General features: G+C 34.8%; 2 protein-coding genes across 2 annotated transcripts; one reads left to right on the top strand and one right to left on the bottom strand.

The window, feature by feature from the left end:
• Nucleotides 1–5290: 5290 nt before the first annotated feature.
• LOC132601665 (uncharacterized) lies at nt 5291–15346 on the top strand. The gene is made up of 13 exons (XM_060314739.1): nt 5291–5328; nt 6602–6662; nt 6893–7002; nt 10955–11156; nt 11616–12172; nt 12263–12443; nt 12716–12784; nt 12932–13210; nt 13317–13418; nt 13973–14104; nt 14192–14703; nt 14795–14942; nt 15185–15346. Exons 1-13 carry the CDS (start codon nt 5291–5293, stop codon nt 15344–15346), a joined length of 2553 nt encoding a protein of 850 aa, XP_060170722.1.
• Nucleotides 15347–16915: 1569 nt separating this feature from the next.
• LOC132601664 (uncharacterized) lies at nt 16916–17629 on the bottom strand. Its single transcript, XM_060314738.1, has 2 exons — nt 17423–17629; nt 16916–17248 (listed from the first exon to the last, which is right to left on the bottom strand). The coding sequence occupies exons 1-2, from the start codon at nt 17627–17629 to the stop codon at nt 16916–16918; spliced, it is 540 nt and encodes a 179-aa protein (XP_060170721.1).
• Between the last annotated feature and the right edge of the window lie 6556 nt (nt 17630–24185).

The following is a 24185-nucleotide window of genomic DNA, read 5'->3' as shown; positions in this document are numbered from 1 at the left end:
GAGGTGTTAGGAGTACCTTAGTCTTTGATATTCCTATACCTCTTTTATGATTGTTCCTTCTGTTCTTGGGTCCGGAGACTTTGTATATTGATGATGTCAGCTCAAAAGATGTTCATCAGAGGTAGTACGACCTTATGTCACTCCGAGAGTTTTAGTTACTGATTGTACTTATGCATTGCATTTATATTACATATGCATATTGACCCTTGAATAGAAGGCGTTATATACACGTATATGATATGTATATGGGGTATGGGGAAAGGGATAGGTGTTATATACGCATTACCACCTAATCAGCTAGTGCACAGTGATGATGATGATATATGGATCGGGTCGTACATTCCTCGGCACTAACATATGATATTAGATCGGGCCATACGTTCCTCGGCACTGACTTATGGGATATGGATCGAGTTGTACGTTCCACAGCACTAACAGTTATATTATGACCTATGCATATCATACGCCTTCGAGGCACCTTTAGTTATACAGATATTTCTAGATGTTCAGCCACAAATGCATTGAGATATTGAGATTTGCTTTCATGTTCCAGATGTCTTTCATGATCTAATATACCTATTGTTCTTATGTCTTACATACTCGGTACATTTTCCGTACTGACTCCCCTATTGCTCGGGGGGCTGCATTCATGCCCGCAGGTTCAGGTGGGACTTCCACTCAGCGACAGTCAGTGCGCTCCACTTGATCCAGAGCTGCAGTCTATTTTGGTATGCCATTTTTGAGATGTATATATATATAGGTACGATGGGGCCCTATATATATATATATATATATATATATATATATATATATATATGCACAGATGGTGGATAGTTCTTGATGCATAGTTCTAGATGTTGTTCTTGTATGAGTCAGCATGGTTCGGCGATGTTTAGGTACAAGTATAGGGATGCTTCGCCAATAGAGGTCAGGCACTCGTCACGACTCAGCGGGTGGGTCGTGACACCGGGTGATGGAAAAGGCCTTGCATTTCCTATCATTTGCGTATCATGATATTTTATTGGCTTCCTTGATTTTATGACTTATTTGAATTGTCGTTTTGATTGTTTTAAGATGCTCTTGAATACTTGATGGACTGAGGATTTAGATGTTTTACACTTAGGCTTGTAACCCATGATTATGGTGCTTATTGTGATCATTATTATAGTGGACTAATAGTGGTTAAGTGTCGAAGTGGTATTCCAAGGCCAACCCTCGTCTCCGTTTTCCTTAAAGTCGGTCGACGATGCTGCTGAGTACATGTTGTTTCCCGTACTCACTTAACACTTGTTGCACCCTTTTTGTGTGCAGATTCTGACCCTGGTACGAGTACCGTTCGAGACTTCACCTATCGTTGAGGAGGCCATTTCGAGACTTCGGGGTGAGCTACTAGCGAATCTGTAGCACTGGATTCTTATCTGTCCTTTTTTCTGTCTTTCTATACATACACAGTTTCAAGTTATACCCAGACGTTGTATTATTCTATCTTAGCAAGATCTTGTACTAGTGACACCAGTCTTGGGATATGTCGTAATCTATGATAATAAAGCTTTAAATACTTGAAATTTACTTGTATGTTATTTCCGCATGTTTGAATCTATCTTTCTCGTTAATTTGAGTTGTGTTGGAGTTCCACGACCTAAGAGTATATCCTGATCAATACCTAATTTTCTCCCAAGGGTAGAACACGTTTCTCTACTTGTTCTACGTACGTGTTTGCACAATAATAATGAATAGGAAAGTGAAGGAAGAGATGATTTTTACGTGGAAACCACTCGGCTCACAAAGGCGACAAAAACCACAACCTACACCTCTATAGGATTTTCCCCAAACTCCACTGCAATAATGAGACTCTGCAAATTCAACTTACAAAGCTCTTGCAACCTAGGAACTAAGATCTAATTCCTATCTATCTAGTCAACCTATGACCATCAAGCGACCTTCAAGTTGATTCCTAACTTGAAGTTGAATTTATAATGTTTTTGTACTAACTATATGCTTCTATGAAAGGGGATAAAGTACAACTCGATAGCCCAACCCAATACAAAATTCTAGACTCAAGAACTGTAAAATATAAACTCTATTTGACAGCTTCTTCAATCTTCTTCTTGTACTAGGGACGCACGCCTGGATTCTTGAATATTCTTAATTTGATTGCTCAATATTCTGAATTCTCTCTTTGCGGATGTGCATACCTTCTTCTTGGATATTTATAACATTGAGTGCACAGCAGGTCGGCAAACACAAAACCCTCTTCAAGTAGGCCAACAAGATGTTAGGGTTTGTGTTGTATTTAGATTATTACCTTGTTGAGCTTGCTTCTTGTCCATGTAGAACTCTTACTAATCCCAACAAATATGGCAAGGAAATCTGCATACTTGACTGCCAAGTCTTTACCATAAAACTATAAATCCTAGTTGTTGTAGGACTTGTGCTGGAACATTTTCACGAACCTGTTTCATCCAACTGGTTCGTCTACCTTTGAATCTCTGCACTGTCTGAGATGGAACATGTTCACAAACCTATTTGATTATCCCTTTCTCGTTCATTCCTGCAACTCTATCTTGGGCTTTCATTTGTGACAGTCATAATGTTAGACTTTAAAAAGATCATGAACCTATCATGGTATAGGACATACAACCAAATGTACAAGACTGAGTAAAATATTTTGATTACTTGAAGAACCACAAAGTCTAAGACAACCTTCCTAGACAGATTTTGAAGAACCCATGTGCAGCTTTAATCATTCCCAACATTAACACTATTCTTTCTTTTATAAGTTATTTGAGGAGAGTTCTTCAATGTTATTAGCTACCTTGAGCTAAGCTAGAGATCTAGCAGTATTGACATGTATTTCTATTTCCAAACGAATGGACATGCTATACTCCTAAGTTTTGGCCGTATTAAATGCTAAGCATGGTACAAAACCTAACCACATGTTTTTCCTTTTCCAAGGATTCTGCCTTCCAGTTTTGCTTCCTTTGTGATCTGAAATTTCAGCCCTTATTCTCAGGAGTGGACAATACATGCTCTGATTGACCATCTTCTTTTATTTTGAGGAATAGCTTTTTAAACATGTTTGATGTACGCAGAAGTAATCGCAATTCTGTTGATCCTCCAATTTGCTCTTATGGACAATTGTTTTCTTCCTTATTCCAGCTCTTGCCTTTCATATTATCTCATCACTTAAAGCTTGTTGGTATGACTCCTAAGTCTTTCATCCATGACCATTAATCTTTCCTTGTAAGTGTCATGACCTTGATTGGTTCCATAGTGGCTACATCAGATGTTCCCCCTGTCTTTGTGCATTATTCTTTCTACATAGGAGGTGTTTTCTTCACCTCTAATTTTGACTTGAAGTCTTTCTTAGAATGTTTTGCTGGTGTTTGAATGGTGAACCGGGTTCATCTACTTGTTTCATCCGAGGGTCCCCCTGTCTAGTTGCCTTCTTGTTTAACTGGACCTGATGAACTTTCTTTTGCAACATCCTTCTTTTCCTTATTCTGAGTGTGGGCAGAATTAATTTTTTAATTCCTTTTATGACTTGAGCAAGCACAATTCATAAGTCATATAGCTTGCTCTTCTGCTCCTCTTACCTGCAAAAGCATTCAAGGGTTAGTTTTAGGCACCCAGGCAAGCTTGGGTCCTTTTCATTTAACCATTGAATGGATTAGCTCTTTCTTTGTCCATTCAGGAAAATCCTAAGTGAACCTGTTTCCAACAACAGTTGCACCCTTCTTGATTGGCTTGGTGCTTGTAGTTGCAATCTTCAAATTTCTCTCCTTGTAGCTCATGTTCACTGTACACTTAATTTTGCAATGTCCAAGCTTCCCACATAGAATACACAATTATTCTCCTAACAATTCTTGTTTGGCCATTCTGTCAAATCCCAGTTCACTAGTTATAAAGTGCGTTTGACTGGGGAGACTTGAGAGCAATTGAGAATCTTGAGTCCAAAGATTTGTCCTTTCAAGATCATGTTCTGCTCTAAGCAGCTTTGCTCTGAGGCCTCTAGATATTTTTTTCTCCAGATGTAGCTCCCTTTTTACCTTTTGCAGTTCAATATCAACCTCATTTGGCTCAATACTCAACCCACACTCTCCTGGTTTGATGTCAGTTTAATGACATCAGATTGAAGAGCCAGGACTGATGAACCAAGTTGAGCAACATGTTCTTTCAATGGTGAATTCTCCCTTTTAGTATGTCTTTGAAGGCTTCGCAATTCAACAGTTGATCCTGTAAGCTAGTAAATTCACCCTAGAGCTCAACCCTTTTGGTGATTACCTTGATGTCATCCTATGTGTCTGATTCTGAATGATCAGCAGCTGTGAGAGCAGTGTGATCAATCTCTTTATCAGAGTCGTCATCTGAACCCCAGGCAGCTACTATCGCTTTTGAGGTTTCCTTGTTCTTGCTTGCCTGCTCTTTGTTCTCCTTTTTTGACTCTCTCTTTTCCATTCAACTTCCCATAGTGGACAGTCTTTGATCATGTTATCAGTTTTTTCACACTTGAAACATCGATCTGTTTTGATTTTATCAAAATTTCTCATTCCCTCGGAAGTGTTGCCTTTTCTCCATTGATTTTCTCTTTTTAGGAATTTCTTGTAATCAGGGCCATGTCATCTTCATCCTCTTTATCTGTGCCTTTGAGTGCTAAAGATCTTTCTAAACTTGGTTCTATTATTGTAGCATTCTCCATGTCTATCTCACAAGTCTTTAGATTTCCCACTAGTTTATCTAGAGACGTCTCCTCTATGTCTTTTGCTTCCCTGGTAGTCGTGACTTTCATCTTGAAGGACTTTTGCGGGGTTCGCAATATTCTGTCTACAAAATCCTCAGTGGAGATGACCTTTTCAAGTGAGGTCAACTCATTCACAATAGAGGTGTATCGAGTGAACATCTCAGCAATTGTCTATCCAGACTTTATCGTGAAATTTTCATAATCAGTGGAGAGCATGGCCTTCCTAAGCTTTCTTACTTGACTTGTTCCTTCATAGGCAGTCTTCAAGTCATCCCAAATTTGCTTAGCTATTGTGTATCCAGAGATACTATTGTACTCGTCGGTCCAAGCCCACAGATTAACGTGTTCTTGGCCTTTGCATTCTTTTCGAACATCTTGTAATCCTTTTCATCAAATTGAGCATTTTTTTCTTTAAATATGTTCAATCTTCTCCCTTCTTTATGGGATATTTAGGTCCCTCAATAACCCTATCCCATAACTTGTAATCAACTGCCCATAGGTAGTCCTCCATACAAGCCTCCCACTATTGATAGTATTGTCCACTGAACAATGAAGGCCTTCGAATTGATTGTCCCTCACAGTATTCTGTAAGTGGTGCAGCATTCATCATCATCTTCTTTTAAGGTATTCGCCTCTTCAAAGAGAACCCACTCTGATACCACTTGTTGGAGTTGCACAACCTAAGTGTTTATCCTGATCAATACCTAATTTTCACCTAAGGATAGAACACGTTTATCTACATGTTCTACGTATGTGTTTGCACAATAATAATGAACAGGAAAGTAAAAGACATGATGAGTTTTACGTGGCAACCACCTAGCTCACAAAGACGATAAAAATCATAACCTATACCTCTGTAGAATTTTCTCCAAACTCCACCACAATAGTGAGCCTCTGCAAATTCATGTTACAAAACTCTTGCAACCTAAAACTAACATCTAATTCCTACATCTCTAATCAACCTCTGACCAACAAGCAACCTTCAAGTTGATTCCCAACTTGAAGTTGAATTTATAATGTTTTTGTACTACCTATATGCTTCTATGAAAGGGGATAAAGTACAACTCGATAGCCCAACCTAATACAAAATTCTAGACTTAAGAACTGTAAAATATAAACTCTATTTGACAGCTTCTTTAATCCTCTTCTTTTACTAGGGACGCACGCCTAAATTCTTGAATATTCTTGATATATCTTTTGATCGCTCAATATTCTGAATTATGTCTTTGTGGGTGCACAAACCTTCTTCTTGGTAAGACTTGGATATTTATAACATTGAGTGCACAGCAGGTCGGCAAACAAAAAAACTGTTTGAGTAGGCCCATGAGATGTTAGGTTTTGTGTTGTATTTAGATTTTTTGCTTGTTGAGTCTGCTTCTTGTCCGTGTAGAATTCATCCTAATCCCGACAAATATGGCAAGGAAATCTGCATACTTGACTGCCAAGTGTTTACCATAAAACTATAAATCCTAGTTGTTGTAGGACTTGTGCTGGAACATGTTCACGAACCTGTTTCATCCAACTGGTTCGTCTGCCTCTGAATCTCTGCAGTTTCTGAGATGGAACATGTTGACAAACCTGTTTCATCATCCCCTTCTCATTCATTCCTTCAACTCTATCTTGTGTCTGCTTTTGTGGTGGATGATGGAACGTATTGACAAACCTGTTTCATGTATCATGTCTTTGCTCTGTGTCTGTGCTCTACTTCTTCATTCAGATTTATTCCTTACTTAAAGAAATCATGTCTTCAGCCTTATCTCACCTTCCTCATTCAGATTTATTCCTTACTTAAAGAAATCATGTCTTCAGCCTTATCTCACTCTGTGACTTTGATTATGTTCTTGCCTTATATTTGAACAGGTTTGAAGACCTGGTTTGCTTTGTCTACTACTCTCTTTACTTGAACAATATACTTCTGAGTGTGAGTCATCATCACCTCTTCTCCTCATGATCTCTTCTCGTTTGATTCATTCATCAACTGCACCTGATGATTCTTTATGATAGAACATGTTTCCATGCTTGTTCTATTCTTCTACTAAACTGCTCTGGGACTAAGTCATCTTCATCTCAATGAACTGGTACTTGTCAACATTTTTTTTTTCTGTGATGGAACATGTGTTTTGACCAGTTCCATTTACCTTGTGCTTTCAGATTTCACCATTTCACTTGTCTTGCCTTGACACACATATGTTGATCAACTGTGTTCATGTGTCTGCATTTTTCTTTGATGCTTCTTTGCACTGGAACATGTCTGTGGACCTGTTCTATTCATCCTATGCTTTGCATATCACTGTGTTTTGGAACATCTTCTAAACCTCAAGCATCTGTCTAGCTATGTTTAAATACTTTGTTTGGACCATGTATCTAGACCTGGTTTCTTTGCATTGTAGGTTCACTTTGTCAATCATCAAAACTTCACACATAGCTTATGCCCACGGGTTGTGGATGTCTTTCTAACTTTGTGGGAGTTAGTGCCTTCACGACTTATCAAATTGGGTCATGACAAAAACTGATCTTGGAGTCAAACTTTAACATAGTTTAACCAAAAAAAAAAAATTATATATGACATCTGGGTCCACTCATACCTAAAAGGTCAAACTTTAAGATAGTTTCTAAGTAATTAAATTTGTTTGGTTCTTATGAACCTTTTACGGACTTTTTTTTTATAAACTAACTTGGGTTAAAAGTAAAATACAGACGGTGAAAATTAACAGCAACAAAAGGCTTTTAGAAAAATTTACCATCAAAAGAAAAAGAACCAGGAGGGCGCTACTTCAGCAACAAAAATTTAAAATCATATAAGAATTTTTCATAAACTAAAAAAAAAATAGTTTACATAACAACAAATCAAGAAATTTTATAAAATTATTATTGCATATCCCAATAATTTAATTCACTTCCACTTTTTTTGTATGCTCATACCTGCCGTGTATGTGGGAATTGCCCCCCGAAGTTGCTGGAAGACCACATCCAAGAACGTCTTTTCAGAAGTAGTATTACTCTTTTTGTCCCAATTTATGTTATATACTTTTCTTTTTAGTCTGTCCCAAAAAGAATGATACATTTTTTTATTTGACAATAATTTAACTTTAAACTTTACATTTTACGTTTAACGAGATGATCTATAACCACATAAATATATTTAGCTCATTTTAGATTACAAGATTCAAATATCTCCCTTTATTTCTTAAACTCCGTGCCAAGTCAAACTATATCACATAAATTGAGACGGAGACTATTTTCTTTGTTGAACTGATGAAAATTGTAAATAGAATTCGGCAATGGCCGAGCTTTTTTTTTTTTTCTTTCAATTTTCACTTTATTTTGTTGACATCAACTACTTATATCACTGGAGAAAAATGAATATTTGACGTATCATTGACCATATATGTGAAAGTCGGATTGGGCTCCTCTCCATTTCTCTTCTCTACATTTTTCTCACGTTCTAGTTTAGATTAAAAACACATGACATAGGTTCTAATAAATGGTTATGATTTAATTGACTAAAGAATGACCTTAACTATAGTTCAAATAATTAGCGAATTGTCCATAAATATACTAAAGTCTTTTCTCTCTCTTCCTAAATTTAGATAATTAATATTTCATATATTTGCTTCCAAAAATTTTAGTAATCCCACAATCATAGCAACATATTATCTTATCCATAAATATATTAATAACTTTGCTCACTTCCTATCTTTTTTACCATAACAGTATTTATCTTCCAATTTTTTTATTTTATTTTTTGAATTGATAACTTATACTCTAGTATCTATCTTCCGGTCATAAATAAAATATATAAAACAAGGAAAACAATGGAAAAGTTAATAGACAAATCATGAACTTTCCCGTTAGACTGCATATTGTAATACTAATAACCAAAAGAAAAGAAGAGTTTTCCAGATAGAAAAGTGGTGTTCAAATGGATGACTTTTTTTTCAGAAACTGGCATGCTCAACGAAGATTTTTTGTTGGTTTTTCAAAAGAAAAAAGCTACATAAATAATTCAATATATAGAGATAAAAGATTAACTCAAAATCGGGTAAACTGATAAGGAGGAGATAGACACTGGGTAGGAAAAAATCTTTAGGAAGAGAGACAAAAGACTTTAGTATATTTATGGATAATTTATTAATTATTTGAACTATGGTTAAGGTCCTTCTTTATGCAATTAAATCTTAACTATTAATTATAACATATGTCATGTGTCTTTAATCTAAGCTAGAATTTGGGGGAAATGGAGAGGAGCCCGATCCGTGAAAGTCGTCCCCAAAATTAAATAAGATGGCGACATAGTATTGCAAGTACTGCCTTCTTAAAAAAAGCTATGGATTTAATAAAGATAATATGGAAAGTAACAAAGATAAATTTACCTGATTTGATAGATTCATAATGGAATCAGAAGAATTTTTAAATTTAGTTTATAGTCCCCTTAATTTTTCACAAATAGATGGAAGAGAGAAAGCTAACATATATGAATGTACAAGGTGAAAGTTGAAACGAAGAACACTTCAACTGTGAAAACAATTCAAATGAGTCAAAAGACAGCAGTAAAAGATTGTAGTAAGTGACTACACAAGGTCAACAATTTGCCTTTTCATTTGCTATGGCCATACAACTCCCCCACAATCCGATACTGTTATTGAACTGAATTATAGCCTGTTTGACCAAGTTTATTTTTCCTCTAAAAGCATTTATTTTTTCAATAAGTGTTTATTTCAAAAAAAGTGAGGTGTTTGACCAAGCTTTTGGGAGAAAATAAGTGTTTTTGGAGAGTATCAGAAATAAGCTAAAAAAAATAGTTTTTGTCCAAAAGCACTTTTTTAAAAGTACTTTTGAGAAAAATATGCTTAGAAGCACTTTTTAAAAACTTGATCAAATACTAATTGTTGTTCAAATGTATTTTTTAAATTAATTAGTCAAACACAAACTGTTTTTAGCCAAAAGTACTTTTTTAAAAAGTAATTTTGAAAAAAGTATTTTTTTGAATAAGCTGTTTTTATAAGCTTAGCCAAACAGGCTATTAACCTGTTTATTTGTAATGACTTATGTTTAAGAATATATAATTACATTTTTGAACGTAAATGTTCTTAAAATAATGCTTTATTTGAGGGCAAAAAAGTCGTTCAACAATTTATGGGCATTATGATAATATAACTTTTCACTTTTGGGCTTTCCACTTATATATTAAAATATGATTAAGGATACAAAAGTACCTAATTAAGTAAAACTCTAATATTAGACAATTTCTTCTTTATTTTAGCAAAGTTTGTGATTGAACATAGAAGTGAGGTGTTAATTGTGAGTTTTTACAGGCACTTGAAAAGGAGAGAACTTGGAAAAAGAGATTATGTCATTTATGAATGAGTTTTGCCGAAGGCACGTGCAGCTCAATATAATTTGTTTTTTTTTTTTTGTGTGTGTTGGGGGGGTGTGGTTTGCGGGGGGGGGGGGGGGGGGGCGAAATCTTAGATTAATTTGACAGTTTATTTAATCTAAAAGACAACATTATACATAATAATGCGAAATTTATATATAGCATGGATAATTTTTTAGGCCTTAATATGTTGAGGCCTAAAGGCTATTTATTTACTTGCCTTAAGATAAAGTCGGACCTTATTTTGATTTTCTTTATTAAACTAGACGGCGTATGTCGGTGCTGCGCACGAGCCAAACACTTTGGATTATGGAAAATTTACTGGACATAACTACCTCTAAGACTTATTTATTAATAATAGCTACCTTTTATTTTATTTATTTTTAGTAGCTTAAATTAATTTCAAAATTACCAGTTGTAACTGATCTACAAGCCGTCTGTATTTCCCCTAAACTTACGACCCATGTTTCCCAATAACTCCCAATCTCTTCTCTTTTCAAATTAATTTCTCTCCCATCTTCAATATTTTCAACCGTATTATACGCTCATTATCTATCATCATTATTAGCACGATTCCATCTTCCTTAATTGTTACCCACACAGTATAGGTAACGAATTTTGATAATTTATTAGAATTTTTTTACTTTCTTTGTTGTATTTCTCTATATTTATTCTTATATTTCATCGTTTTCTTTGTTTCTTTTCATTCCTTTTTTTTCTGTTTTCAGCCATTGTTAGAGTGTTTAAAACAAGATCTAATTCTCCATTTTAATGGCGGAAAGAGATACTCCAAGCAGGAATACTTGAGGTAGTCCTGATGTTTATGATGATCCTAGTTTCTCTTTGGGATTTTCACAACAACAACTTGCAATTGCAGGAGAATCTGCTAAAATTGTTGCTGAGAGAAGAAGCAAGAAGATTCATGACCCATCAAGGATGCGTCAACTTCAACCAACTAAAGTTGCAAAACCGAGCAAGCGAAAAGATGATGTACCAGTCAAAAAAGGTTCTAACGTTGCTCAACAAAATAAGAGAAAAGTAACCTAGCCTTTTTCCGACGTTAAGGGTCAAAAGGTTGTTAAAGATGTAGATCTGGAAGAGGATGAACAGGTATTGATGAATTTTTTCGATTTTGTTGTTTTGTATTTCACTATATTTCTGTATATTTCAACATAATTGGTAAGCAATTCAGTATAATTTTGTGTATTTAATAAAATGTATATGTGTATCAACTGTAGTTTATATTATATACAACATAACTGTGGTAGCTGTGTTCGTAGTTAACTGTATTTCATTATATTTCTATATATTTCACAAGTACGTATGTTTACTATTTTGTACTTATTTATTTTAAAAGTTGTGTTAGTTGTCTTATGCAAAAAAAAATTTTGTGTATGTTTTTGTTGTATATATATATATATGTGTTAATTTTGTTGTCTGTGTCTATGTTTTATACAATTGTTTCTGTCTTAACTTAGTGTTGCATTTTTATTTTAGGAAACTAAATTCTATTTTAAGAGACATCCTGAAGAGGCTCCATCGATGCAACGGTACACGAATATCGAGGTGTTCAAAGATCTCAAGAGTAAGCTAACTGTTCCACAGTTAGAGATCTTTTCCAAGACAATATTTGGGAAATTCCTCGGAATGCAGCACCTGGAGGTTCAAGCACAGATTTTTAGGTGCTTCATGGTAAGAGAGCTCAAGGAGAGCACTTCTGATTGCTTTACAATTGATATAAATGGTACCGTATTGCGATTTACCATGAGAGAATTTGCCCTTATGAGCGGGCTAAATTGTGTAGCCGATGAAGGTCAATTTACATACGATGAGGAAAAACCGAAGAGAATTATGGATGATTATTTTGGTGGAACTAGGAGTAAAGTAAAAATATTGGAGTTGATTGATTGCTTTAAGAATAAGTGTTGGGGAGATAATGATGAGGACGCTGTTAAGTTTGCAATTCTGTTTTTTATAAATACATACATCTTTTGCGGTGAGCCTAGGAAAACGAATATACCAAGGGTTCATTTTGAAGTGGTTGAGGATGGAAGGTATGTAGATTATCCATAGGGCAAAGAAGCTTTTACCGAGTTGATTAGAAGCATCAGCAAGAAGTATTCTGCCACAACACAATATTATAGGATCCATGGGATGCCACTGGCTATGCAAGTTTGGCTTTATGAGTGTTGTTCAAGAGTTCCATCGTATCTCGCTCTTAAATCCGGAAATTCCATTCCAAGAATGTTGAATTGGAGGTCCATTGACAGTCAGCCAAAATACAATATTTTGATGGAAGGCATTTTTAGAGACGGCAAACAGTTGGTAATATTCGAACACTCTAACTTATTTTATTTTGCAATTATGCCTTACTGATTTTATTTGTACTCCACTGATCTACTTGTCGTATTTTTGCTTTCTGGTGGTTTTTTTCCTGATTTTTTACATTTCATTATATTTCTGTGTATTTCCTTTATCACAATGTAACTATTTTGGGTTGTACATTTCATAATATTTCCCTGTATTTCATTATTCATAATGTAAGTGTGACTAGTTTTATAACACACTAATTAAATATTTATTTGTTTCTTCCTCAGAGCTGTACATTTGCAAATACAATCCCTACTAGCAGTGGGTTGGAGAGCCTCCAATTGCCCGATGTTGTTGTCTGTTAAGATACAGTAGACAAAAATGTCTTAGTTGATGCCCATGAAGGTACCCAAGTCACAGATATGCCAGTGGATGAGTATGATGATTTCAATACTACTCCTCCCCACCTTTCTAAGGGTAAACAGCAACAACGGACGAATTAGACAGATTCTCCACTTTCAAAGAGACGCAAACAACTTCCTGCAACAGCTTCCACATCAAAGAAACAACAAATCCACACCGAACCACAGACAACTTTGAAGAAGAGTCACAAGGATCAAAAGGTTGCTCAAAAGCCTATTTTACAGAAGTCTGCTTCACCAAAGTTGAATGAACAAATGAATCGACCCCAAAACACCCTAGTCCTACGTGATGTCCCTACTGCCTCTATGAAAGATGAAATGCAATTTCTAAGGAAAGATTTTCAAGTTTTCAAGGAATCAGTAAGTGATTTTAGTTACGAAACAAAAATCTTTTTGGTGTATTTAATTTACTGTTTATTAACAAATTGAAATACTGTTTTTGTTTAAATATTACTTCGTTGGTGAGTTCACAAGTATTGGCACTGAGTTGTCCAATCTTCGAACTTTCATAGATGACAACTTCAAGAAGTTATTTGAAGCAATCAAGGGGAACAATTCTGTGGAAAAGGTAAATGTGTGAAATGGGAATTGAACAAACATTTTAGATCCTTATAGCGAAATAAAATTAATATTAATTCATTTTTTTCATGTGAAGGCGGCCGATAGTGAGGCGTTGGTACATCAAACTGATGCTGGGCTACAATTAACGCCTGAAGAAAACTTACGTCATGATTCTACCATTCAAACATCTCCACCGAAACATGATGATTAGTCAAATAAGGTAAAATGAGTTTGTGACGTGAAATCCATCTTTTAAAGTTATGTTGTTGTGCATTGTATGCACAAAAAAGTATATGGTTGCCATGTTCCAGTCTATAATTTTAAAGTTATGTTTTCCTCGGTATTTTCTATTTTATAAACTTCTTGTATTTTTATGGCGTTTTGTTTGTATTTCACTGATAAACTTCTCTGTTTTATTGAATGTCACTGTATTTCTATGTATTTCTACCCCCACAAAATTAGTCTAATCCTGACTGTATTTCTGTGTATTTAGTAATTTTCCAACCTTATATTTTTATGTTATGATTTTGTTTTAAATTTTGATTTTTTCTTATTCCAAAGGGTGTCGCACCAATGTTACATGAGGAGGTTCCGGATATTGTAGTGACCGACGGAAATTTAAGCGCAGATACACGTAAAGCTTCAACTGAAGAGATTAGTCGGGCGGATGAAGGATCTTTCAACTCAACAGAGGTAAATTTTACATTCAATCTTATAGATCTTTCAAGATACTGCTATATTTAACATATATTAAATCTGTTTTTGGGAATGGTCGCAGAGATGCTCGTTAAGTTGCCTCTAGAAACTCGTGTACCAGAAGCAGGTGCGGGAATACAAGCCGAGGACATCACTGATCATTCAATTTTAGAGACCGCACCCAGGTTCGATGACAACATTACTAGGTCACAATGGTTGATCCCTGACGAAATGTTACCAAGCCAAATAGGTTCGTCAGGATTCTCTATGTTTCATCAAACGGGTCACAAAGGATTTGTTATGCCAGTAATGTCTGCTGACAAAGGAATACAAGAGGCAGTGATTAATGTGGAAGTTGTAATTGCTCAACCAGATGTTATTCCAACTAGGATAGTCAAACCTAGTAAATACTTCTATTCACCTTACATGACCGATTACGGCTCTGCAGAAGCTTCTGTTCAAGACCCCACACCTTCCATTTTTAAAAAGAAGCATCCATTTGTTGAAGATCCAATTAATGGCCCGCGAAATACTTCGCTTATTCAACAATACCGAAATTGGCTCGAACAGGATCTGCTTCTAAGGCATGATAAAAAGTAAGTTTGAACGTATTTACCTTTTTAATTTATATATTCATTCAGCAAAGTAAACTGTTTACGTTGAAAATAACTGATTGTTGGTATTTAGAAAGGGTAAGGAAAGTTGTTACAAAAAGAATAAGCAAGCTTTGGATCCAGATGACATCAACTTTGGCTTCAATTTTGGTGTGTTACATGTTGATGACAAAAACTGGTTCTATCTCTTATCGATGAATGGCCAGTCTTGGAATGATGAGGTGCTATATTTCCCATTTCCTTTTTATTCCTTAATTTTACAGTTGTTTATCTATCTGTTTTTTAAAGCATATTTCTCTATATTCCTTTTATGTATTTCTCTATATCTCCTCGTATTTCTATGTATTTCTTCATTCAAACTGCATATTTCTCTGTAACAGTTTTTAGTTTTTCTATCACACAAGGTCCGTATGAAATTTAATTTACCAATATGCATTAAACTTATTTCATTTTTTTTTACCAGCATATTGATGTCATTTTTTACTACTTGCGGAAGAAAGGCAAGTACGACAAGGATAACAGTTTCAAATTCACAACCGTTAACTGTATGCTCTTCTCCAAAATTGACGAAATTCATCGTGCATATGCTAATCCGGAGGGGACCAGTAGTGTTGCCAGTTCGTAGAACGAAATATGCGAGTACATTAACGGGCATAGGATGTTGGCTAATGTGCCATGGCATACAGTTGATTGTGTACTCATCCCTGTCAACATCAAAGAGAAAAATCACTGGATCTTGATTGTAGTGCCATTCACTAACAGGTATTCCTACTTTTTTTTTTAAATTCATTAAACAACCTGTTAACCGAGCTGATGTACTATTCTTTTACGTGCAGGCGTCTGTAAATCTACAACTCATACCGAGCTGCTGGTCATGATGCTGTTGTTAGAAGAGCAATACACAAGATAGCTACCCTATTGCCACATCATCTACATTTGTCTGGGTTTTACGAGAAAAAAAGGCATCGATTGGATTAACCACCCATCATACAAGGGCAAACAACAGACTGATGACTTTGATGTCATGTATGTGAACGACTTGCCACAACAAGCCTCTGGCAACATGTATGTATTTCAACATCATAGTTCCATTTTTTTTTTCAAAATTCTCAACCAATAATCATTTTTTTTTTCATTTTTCAGGGATTGTGGTGTGTATATTGCCGCATTTGCTGAATACTGTTGTTCTGGACGGGGCGTTCCATCTGAAATTAATGCAGAATCACTACGTAATAGATAGAGGGCATTACTATGGGAATACGGATGGCAAAAGGCTGATTTGAATGCCTTCAGTGACAATGAACTGCCGCCAAGACCAATTAGGCCTGCCATAGATTACAACGCGGTCGACACAGTAGTTGTTAATTAGTCCACTAGGTTTTAATGTTGAATCATTTTTCACAGTATTGTTTTGCTGACCAATTTTTTACATTTTGTTGTGTTGTTTTGTTAAGAATTGACAAATTGCAGTGATTTTTCATCAATGACTTAACTAATTTCTTTCACGACTATTTTTTGCTTAAGCCTCCTATATTTTTATTTATCATTTAATGAAAACAGTTTCTGGTGTATCTCAATATATTCCAATGTATATACCCACTCTGCAATTTGACAAATTATTCCAGGTGAACTGGAATACTTCTGGTGTATTTCAATGTATTCCAGTTTACAAATTGCAGTGTTTTTTCATCAATGACTTAACTAATTTCTATCATGACTATTTTTTAATTCAGCCTCCCATATTTATATTTATTGTTCAATGAAAACAACTTTGTGGTGTATTTCAATGTATTTATCCACTCTGCATTTTTTATGAAACAGTTTCTGATATATTTCATTGTATTCTTGTGTATATAGGCCTAATGCAAGTTAATATTTCTTAAACATTTCACTCATATTTCATTGTATTGTTCTAAGTTAATACGTATTTATTCATTTTAACATCCGTTAACACCAAATTGTATGCAATATTATTATGAAAATAAAGGACAAAAAATGCAGAATACAACGATGAACAAAAAATTTCTTCATTTAATATTTTTAGGGATAAGTGTTTTAAAAAAAAAAAAACAATTACAAACTAAACATCTACTTCTTACGTGGCTCATTAGAACAAGAACGCCTATTGTGACCAAGACGTCCACAAGTACTACAAGCATTCCTACGTTTACCAATCATCGTCTCCATTAATGGTTTATCGCTTCTTCTTTGGCCTTCCTGGGGGTCTCTTGTATCTTGGTGGCAAAACAACTTCATCGCATATGTGTTTGGGAATATTCCACTCACTCTCGTCAGGCAGAGGATCCACCGGCACATCATACGTCTTAATCACTGTCTTTGGTTTGAATAGGTCTGAGCAATATTCATCAGGCATAAGACTTTTACTCTTCAATACAGCCCATGCATGTGGACATGGTATCTCGTCCATTTGGAACATCCGACAACTGCATGTTTTCCTTTTAAGATCAATTATGAAACGCCTTGCCTCATCATTTATGGTATACACATATTCAGTTGATGGTTCAACCTAATCAAGAAGAAATGTGTCAGACCAGAATACATTGAATATTAACAACGACAAGTAATATGAAATACATGGAAATATACAATCCAAACAGAATTACTTAAGTACCTTCTAAAATATACTGAAATATATTGAAATATATGTAGGCAGACTTCAACAAAATAAATAGTAACATACCGTCCTACGTAGAGATTTACATTCGTTTATTGATAATAATTGCTGGAATGTTTTTCCAAGTGTTGTGAATGTGTATGTACCGTTCCTCCTATTAGTGCAATTCCATCTCCCAAACATCTTCCTCACTTCTTCAAGAAAATAAAAAACAGGCAACTCTCTTGCTGCTACCAATTTTCCATTAATACATTCGGCTATATTTGAGGTCATTGTTCATCCTCTGTTAACGGGTGAATACAGTCGAGCCCACTTTTCCCTTCCAGCATCCTCCAAGAACTCTTTTACCCGAAAATCAACCTTCTCAATCTTCTCCATCAGCTTATCAAACTCAGCCTATGTGTATGCTTTTGCAAGTGCATAGAATACAGGACTCAATACTTCACCATTCGACTTGTATTTCGTGGTCACATTTTTCCATAAATGCCACATGCACGCCAAATGTGGAACAGTTGGATATACTCTAGACACCGCCTTAATGATGCTCTCATGTCTGTCTGATACAACACACATGTTATCCCTATTCCCCTAAGCTTGTTTGAACTCCTCAAAGAACTAGGTCCAAGACTTATCGTTCTCTGAATCTATCACACCATATGCCAATGGTAGAATATTACCTGCACAAACATATTTTGTGTATTTACAGTGAAATATAGCATAAATCATATTGGAAATACACTGGAACTAGAATGAAATACAACGAAATATACCAAAAGCAGAAAAAAAATGTATTTAAACATGTTGGCACCTACCTGCACCATCCAACGTGCCGGCTGACACAAAATTACCATTATATGTAGTTTTAAGGTGGGAACCATCTACTACAACTATTGGTCTACAACACTGGAAGCCTTTTATGAACGCTTTAAGTGCTATAAACAAATACTAGAACTCATTTTGTTGTGATTTGTGCATTCTCACATATGATCCAGGGTATGTTTTATCCAATATGTACACATATCCCTTCCAGGCCTTGCCTCCAATATGTACACATATCCCCTCCAGGCTGTCATATAAGAAACATCAACGCCATACTCATTTTTTACGTCGTCTACTATATCACTAGGTATATATTTCGTCTTGTGATTTGCTATTTTTGGCTTAACAACTGACACCCCAATCAACCAACTTGTTGCTTGCCTTTGGGAATACACTGTGTCCTTCAATGGACACATATGTTCGTCATGAAAAGATCTCACTCTGAACATTTCAGAGTTCACAATTCTTGAAGCTCTAAATTTCCAATGACAATCAGTTGAACAGCATACCAGAGTGTAACTACATAAACCAATACAAAAAAAGAACAGTCAGATTAAAGTTTCAAACACATACACGATCCTAAATACATTGCCTTTATATACTGAAATGGTTACATAATGGAATTAAATCATACAAACAGCGCATATTTAAATGTATTTACTTAAATCCAACTGAAATATAAAGTCACTACAACATTTTATGTCACAGTATTTCAATGTATTTCATAGTATATTTCAATGTATTCATAGTTTTTCGAACTAAAGGCATTCGACCTCTCTGTCTTGAAATTGAATCTTTTGCGAATTGCATAATTCGCCATAACATTCTTCAGAGTGTCCTTATCTTTGTAGATTTGATCAACAAAAACATCCTTATGTTCCTTGTTCGAAATTACCAAGTTATCGTTGTTTTCAAATAAAACAACAGCCTTAGCACAATTCGACGCATCCAAATCATTTGAATCAACTACGTCCATAGCATCCATATAATCATTAAATTCAAGTTGAAACATATCGTCTCCAACTGCAGATTCGCCGGACACAAAATTCTCAAGATCATTATCAGTTATGCTAATACACAACGAATATGCTTCAAATCCCTTGTTTTCTCTCTTAAGCTCAACATACACCCTTACTCCCATATCGTTGCGTATTTCCATTGGCATATTGTCTCCTTCAATAGCATATTTTATTGATATCGTTTTCCTGCTAATATCAACACCTAACTGAATTGCTATAGTTTCAACCAAATCACAGTATGAACAATAATCTTTGAAGACAACCGCGTCTAGTTTGTAATTAACAAAGCAATTCTGTTCATTTCAAAAACCGGAGTGTCTGATCACTGTTGTTATGCTTGACATGTTTCGTTTTTATAATTCAACAAAACTAGAAGAACAGTGACTGCATTGGAAAAAAAAAATCGTTCCAATCACAGAAAATTGAATCAAAAAACAATCTCACACAAATCATTGAAAATTTGAAACATACCTTTTGTAGAATCTGAAATACAAATCTGATCTTCACTAAAATTCCATATATACACTTGTTCGTATCTTATTGAGTGTATTTTAACTTGCTTTTGAAGAATTCGAATGTAGAAAACAGAGCTCAAAGAGATTCTTCTGTATTTGGAAGTTTTTAGATCTTTAGTATTTTTTGAATTCAAAAAGTTTTGATTGTGATAAAAGTGGAGAGAGATACGTAAGCTGTTATGGAAGAACATTCGTTACGTGTGATTAATGGGAAGATTTAAACTGAATCCTTGAATTTTTTTTAAAAAATCTTTTCCATAAATAGGGCCTAATTTTACTCACCAGTGTCGTGCGTTTCTTGTATTTCACTATATTTCAAACAAATGAAATATACTATGCTCAAAACACGATTAATATAACATTTTAATTTGTGTTCCGTATCTAAAATTTTATTATATTAGTGTTTGCTATAAATACAAAGTCGGCAAAAATCTATTAATACTTTTTAAAAGAGAAGACTTGCTTAAAAGGAAACTATTTTCCTCTCTTTGAGATAAAACAGTAGCAATATTTAAGCATCAGGTGATACTTTAAATTTTAATTCAATTAATTTAAAGGTGTAAAATACTTATTATTTTTTATCAAATTTTGATTTGGATAATTCTAATCCAAATTATTAAATTAATTTTACATGTTTAAAACGAAATAAAGTAGAAATTTGATTTTCTATTTAACCGAAGAAATACTAATTTTTTTTTTATTTTTGGTAAATATTCTCGGTTTAACTCATTTTACTTGTCATGCTGTCTTTTGCATGGGTTTTTTAAGGAAACGTCAATTAAAATTATAATTTGACTAATTTACCTTATTCATTATTTGATCTTCATTCAATATTTTTTTTACGACATTAATCTCTTTTCACATTTATTATAGTAAGAATAAAAATGAAAAAGTAATTAAATTCTATCTTACTTTAAAATATAAATATTTTAAGTATATTTATTTTAGTAAACGTAACAAATAAATGACATGGAGGAATAGCAAATACAACAGTTTAATATCTAGATTAGATCTCAGGCTAATATAAAAAATAAAAAAAAATTGTATGGTTTGGCTACTTAACGTTTTGAAGAAAAGCAATAATATGGGGTTCATATTTTTTGCTATACAATAATTTCATTTGCTCCCACTAATGGGTTGATATGCATGTGGCAATGAATCCATCATTATTGACTTAATGGGATACTTTAGAAATTACACGAATATTGTTTGATTTTTTAATATGGGGTACACTTTTTTTTTTACATTATTAGTTTGCACTGTTTATATATATATATATAGACACACAGTATGTTCAAAACATGATTAATATAATATTGTAGTTTATGCTCCGTATCCAAAACTTTATTATATTAGTGTTTGCTACGAATACAAAGTCTGCAAAATTTTATTAATACTTTTTAAAAGAGAAGTCTTGTTTAAAAGGAAACTATTTTCCTCTCTTTGAGATAAAACAATAACAATATCAGTTGATACTTTCAATTTTAATTCGATTAATTTAAAGGTGTAAAATACTTATTATGTTTTATCAAATTTTTATTTGGATAATTCTAATTCAAATTGTTAAATTAATTTTACATGTTTAAAACGAAACAAAGTAGAAATTTGATAAACACGATTAATATAACATTGTAGTTTGTGCTCTGTATCCAAAACTTTATTACATTAGTGTTTTCTACGAATACAAAGTCTGAAAAAATTTATTAATAATTTTTAAAAGAGAAGACTTGTTTAAAAGGAAACTGTTTTCCTCTCTTTAAGATAAAACAATAGCAATATTTAAGCATCAGTTGATACTTTCAATTTTAACTCGATTAACTTAAAGGTGTAAAATACTGATTATTTTTTATCAAATTTTGATTTGGATAATTCTAATTCAAATTGTTAAATTAATTTTACATGTTTAAAACGAAACAAAGTAGAAATTTTATTTTCTATTTAAACGAAGAACTACTATTTTTTAATTATTGGTAAATATTCTCGGTTTAGCTGAAAAAGTAATTAAATTCTATCTTATTTTAAAATATAAATATTTTAAGTATATTTATTTTAGTAAACATAACAAATAAATGGCATGGTGGAGATGATGAGTTCCCAATTTTTTTTTAATTACTTGGTGTTTAGTATGGGGCCAGCCTTTTTTTTTTTTTTTTTTTGGAACGACAACGATCCACTTTTACTACTACATAGAAACTCACGTTTCCATATAGTAGTAAAATGTTTTGGTGGAGTTGAGGTTTGTGGTTTTCTAAATTATTTGATAAGTGTTTTTGTTGGTATGTAGTTTGTGTTCGACCAAGTTGCATAGTTATGTTTGAGTGCATGGAACTATAGAACTTCATACTATGCTTGTTTGCTTTCCCCTATAAAACTGAACGACTACAAATGATATATTTTTCTTAATCTACAAGTTAGATATTAAAAAACGTATACTAAATTGCAATTTCTCTCATTTCACGATGATCAAATGTTGATACATTAATCAAAACCATAAGATTACTTAGTTTCTTTTCAATTTGATTCTTAGTTTCTTTTCAATTTGATTTTTCTGATGTTAGTGGAAACTGGAGAGCTTGTGATGCGCAATTTTAGTTTAAAGTGTAGGAAATATTTTCCTTGAATCCTTTCATTACTTGAATTGGTTTATATACAAAAATATTCTAACCTAAAATAGGAGATTACACAATATACAAAATATGCTATCCTAAAATAGTACACTACAAAATATTCTAATTAATATTTACATAATCTATCACACCCCCGCAGTCGAAACGGGAGGTTTACGAACGCTGAGACTGTCCCGAAAATCTTCAAATAAGACCTGTGGTAGTCCCTTGGTGAAAATGTCGGCAATCTGATAGCAAGATGGAACATGAAGGACACGAACTTGTTCGCGCGCAACCTTCTCACGAACAAAGTGAATGTCCATTTCAATGTGTTTGGTGCGCTGATGTTGCACCGGATTTCCCGAAAGATAAATGGCACTCATATTGTCACAATATACCATAGTAGCCTTATGAATAGGACAATGTAATTCCAACAGAATATTGCGAAGCCAGCAGGACTCGGAGACAACATTAGCAACCCCCCTATACTCCGCCTCAGCACTCGAACGAGAGAGGGTAGGTTGGCGTTTCGAAGACCACGATATCAAGTTATCCCCAAGGAAGACGCAATAACCAGACGTTGACCGACGTGTGTCAGGGCAGCCCCCCCCCCCCCCCCCCCCCAATCCGCATCAGTGTAGGAAAGAAGGTCTGTAACCGAGGACGGATAAAAATGCAAACCATAGTCAAGTGTACCCTGAATGTAATGGATGATACGCTTAAGTGCATGCATATGAACCTGTCGCGGTGCATGCATGTGTAAGCATAACTGTTGAACAGCATAAGATATATCCGGCCTCGTGAAAGTAAGATACTGAAGGTTACCTGCGAGACTGCGATAGTGAGTCGGGTCATCATAAGGAGCACCCGATGTGCCGCTCACCTTCGGTTTAGTATCAACTGGAGTAGAAACAGCCTTACAAGAAGACATCCCAGCTCGATCAATGATTTCTTCGGCATACTTGCGTTGCGAAAGAAACATGCCATCCTTATGTCGAGTGACACGAATGCCAAGGAAATAATTCAAAGGACCCAGATCCTTCATAGCAAATTCCGAGGCAAGGAGAGCCATAATGGAGCATCGGAGAGAATCTGAGGAAGCAGTAAGAATAATATCATCAACATAAAGTAACATGTATGCCATATCGGACCCCTTTTTGTAGATGAACAAAGAATTGTTAGATCTGCTGTTTGAAAAACCAAGAGAAGAGACATAATCTGCAAAACGCTTGTACCATGCTCTAGGGGCCTGCTTAAGCCCATATAAGGACTTACGGAGTAAACATACATAATCCGGATGAGTGGGATCTCTAAAACCCAGAGGTTGATGCATATACACTGTTTCCTTGAGCTCACCGTGTAAGAAAGCATTCTTGACATCTAGCTGATGAATAGGCCACTTCTTTGATAGTGAAAGACTGAGAACGGTACGGATCGTAGCCGGCTTGACCACTGGACTGAAGGTCTCACCACAATCAATACCAACCTGTTGAGTCTTACCATCACCTACAAGACGGGCTTTATGCCTCTCAAAATCACCATTAGATTTTTCTTTATGAGTGAAAATCCACATAGAACGAATAACATTCACATTAGGTGGACGGGGCACCAACTCCCACGTCTTATTTTTAATAAGAGCATCAAATTCATCATCCATAGCCATTTTCCAATTCGGGTCGCGAAGGGCTGTCACAGGGTTACGAGGGAGAGGGGATTTCGTAACCATGGTATTCAAGTTAAACGTGTGTTTTGGCTTAAAAATACCATGCTGACTCCGGGTCACCATTCGGGACGGATTGGTAGAAGGAGGAGGCTGGGGTGACAGTGAGATAGACGTAGCCGAGGGCTGTTGGCCCAAGGCAGCGGGGAG

The sequence above is a fragment of the Lycium barbarum genome, chromosome 7, assembly GCF_019175385.1.
Source record: "Lycium barbarum isolate Lr01 chromosome 7, ASM1917538v2, whole genome shotgun sequence".
NCBI classification, from domain to species: domain Eukaryota; kingdom Viridiplantae; phylum Streptophyta; class Magnoliopsida; order Solanales; family Solanaceae; genus Lycium; species Lycium barbarum.
Note: the sequence above shows the minus strand (reverse complement) of the source record. Positions and strands in the feature narration are given on the sequence as shown.

Bases quoted from the DNA above. Each gene is read 5' to 3' on its own strand.
- LOC132601665 (XM_060314739.1), top strand. From the start codon at position 5,291: ATGAAGGCCTTCGAATTGATTGTCCCTCACAGTATTCT. The intron at 6,663-6,892 runs GTGAGTCATCAT...TTGTGCTTTCAG, and splicing joins TGAACAATATACTTCTGAGT to ATTTCACCATTTCACTTGTC. The intron at 12,444-12,715 runs GTAATATTCGAA...TTTCTTCCTCAG, and splicing joins TTAGAGACGGCAAACAGTTG to AGCTGTACATTTGCAAATAC.
- LOC132601664 (XM_060314738.1), bottom strand. From the start codon at position 17,629: ATGACCTCAAATATAGCCGAATGTATTAATGGAAAATTGGTAGCAGCA. The intron at 17,249-17,422 runs GTATGTTACTAT...CTTCTTGATTAG, and splicing joins GTAAATCTCTACGTAGGACG to GTTGAACCATCAACTGAATA.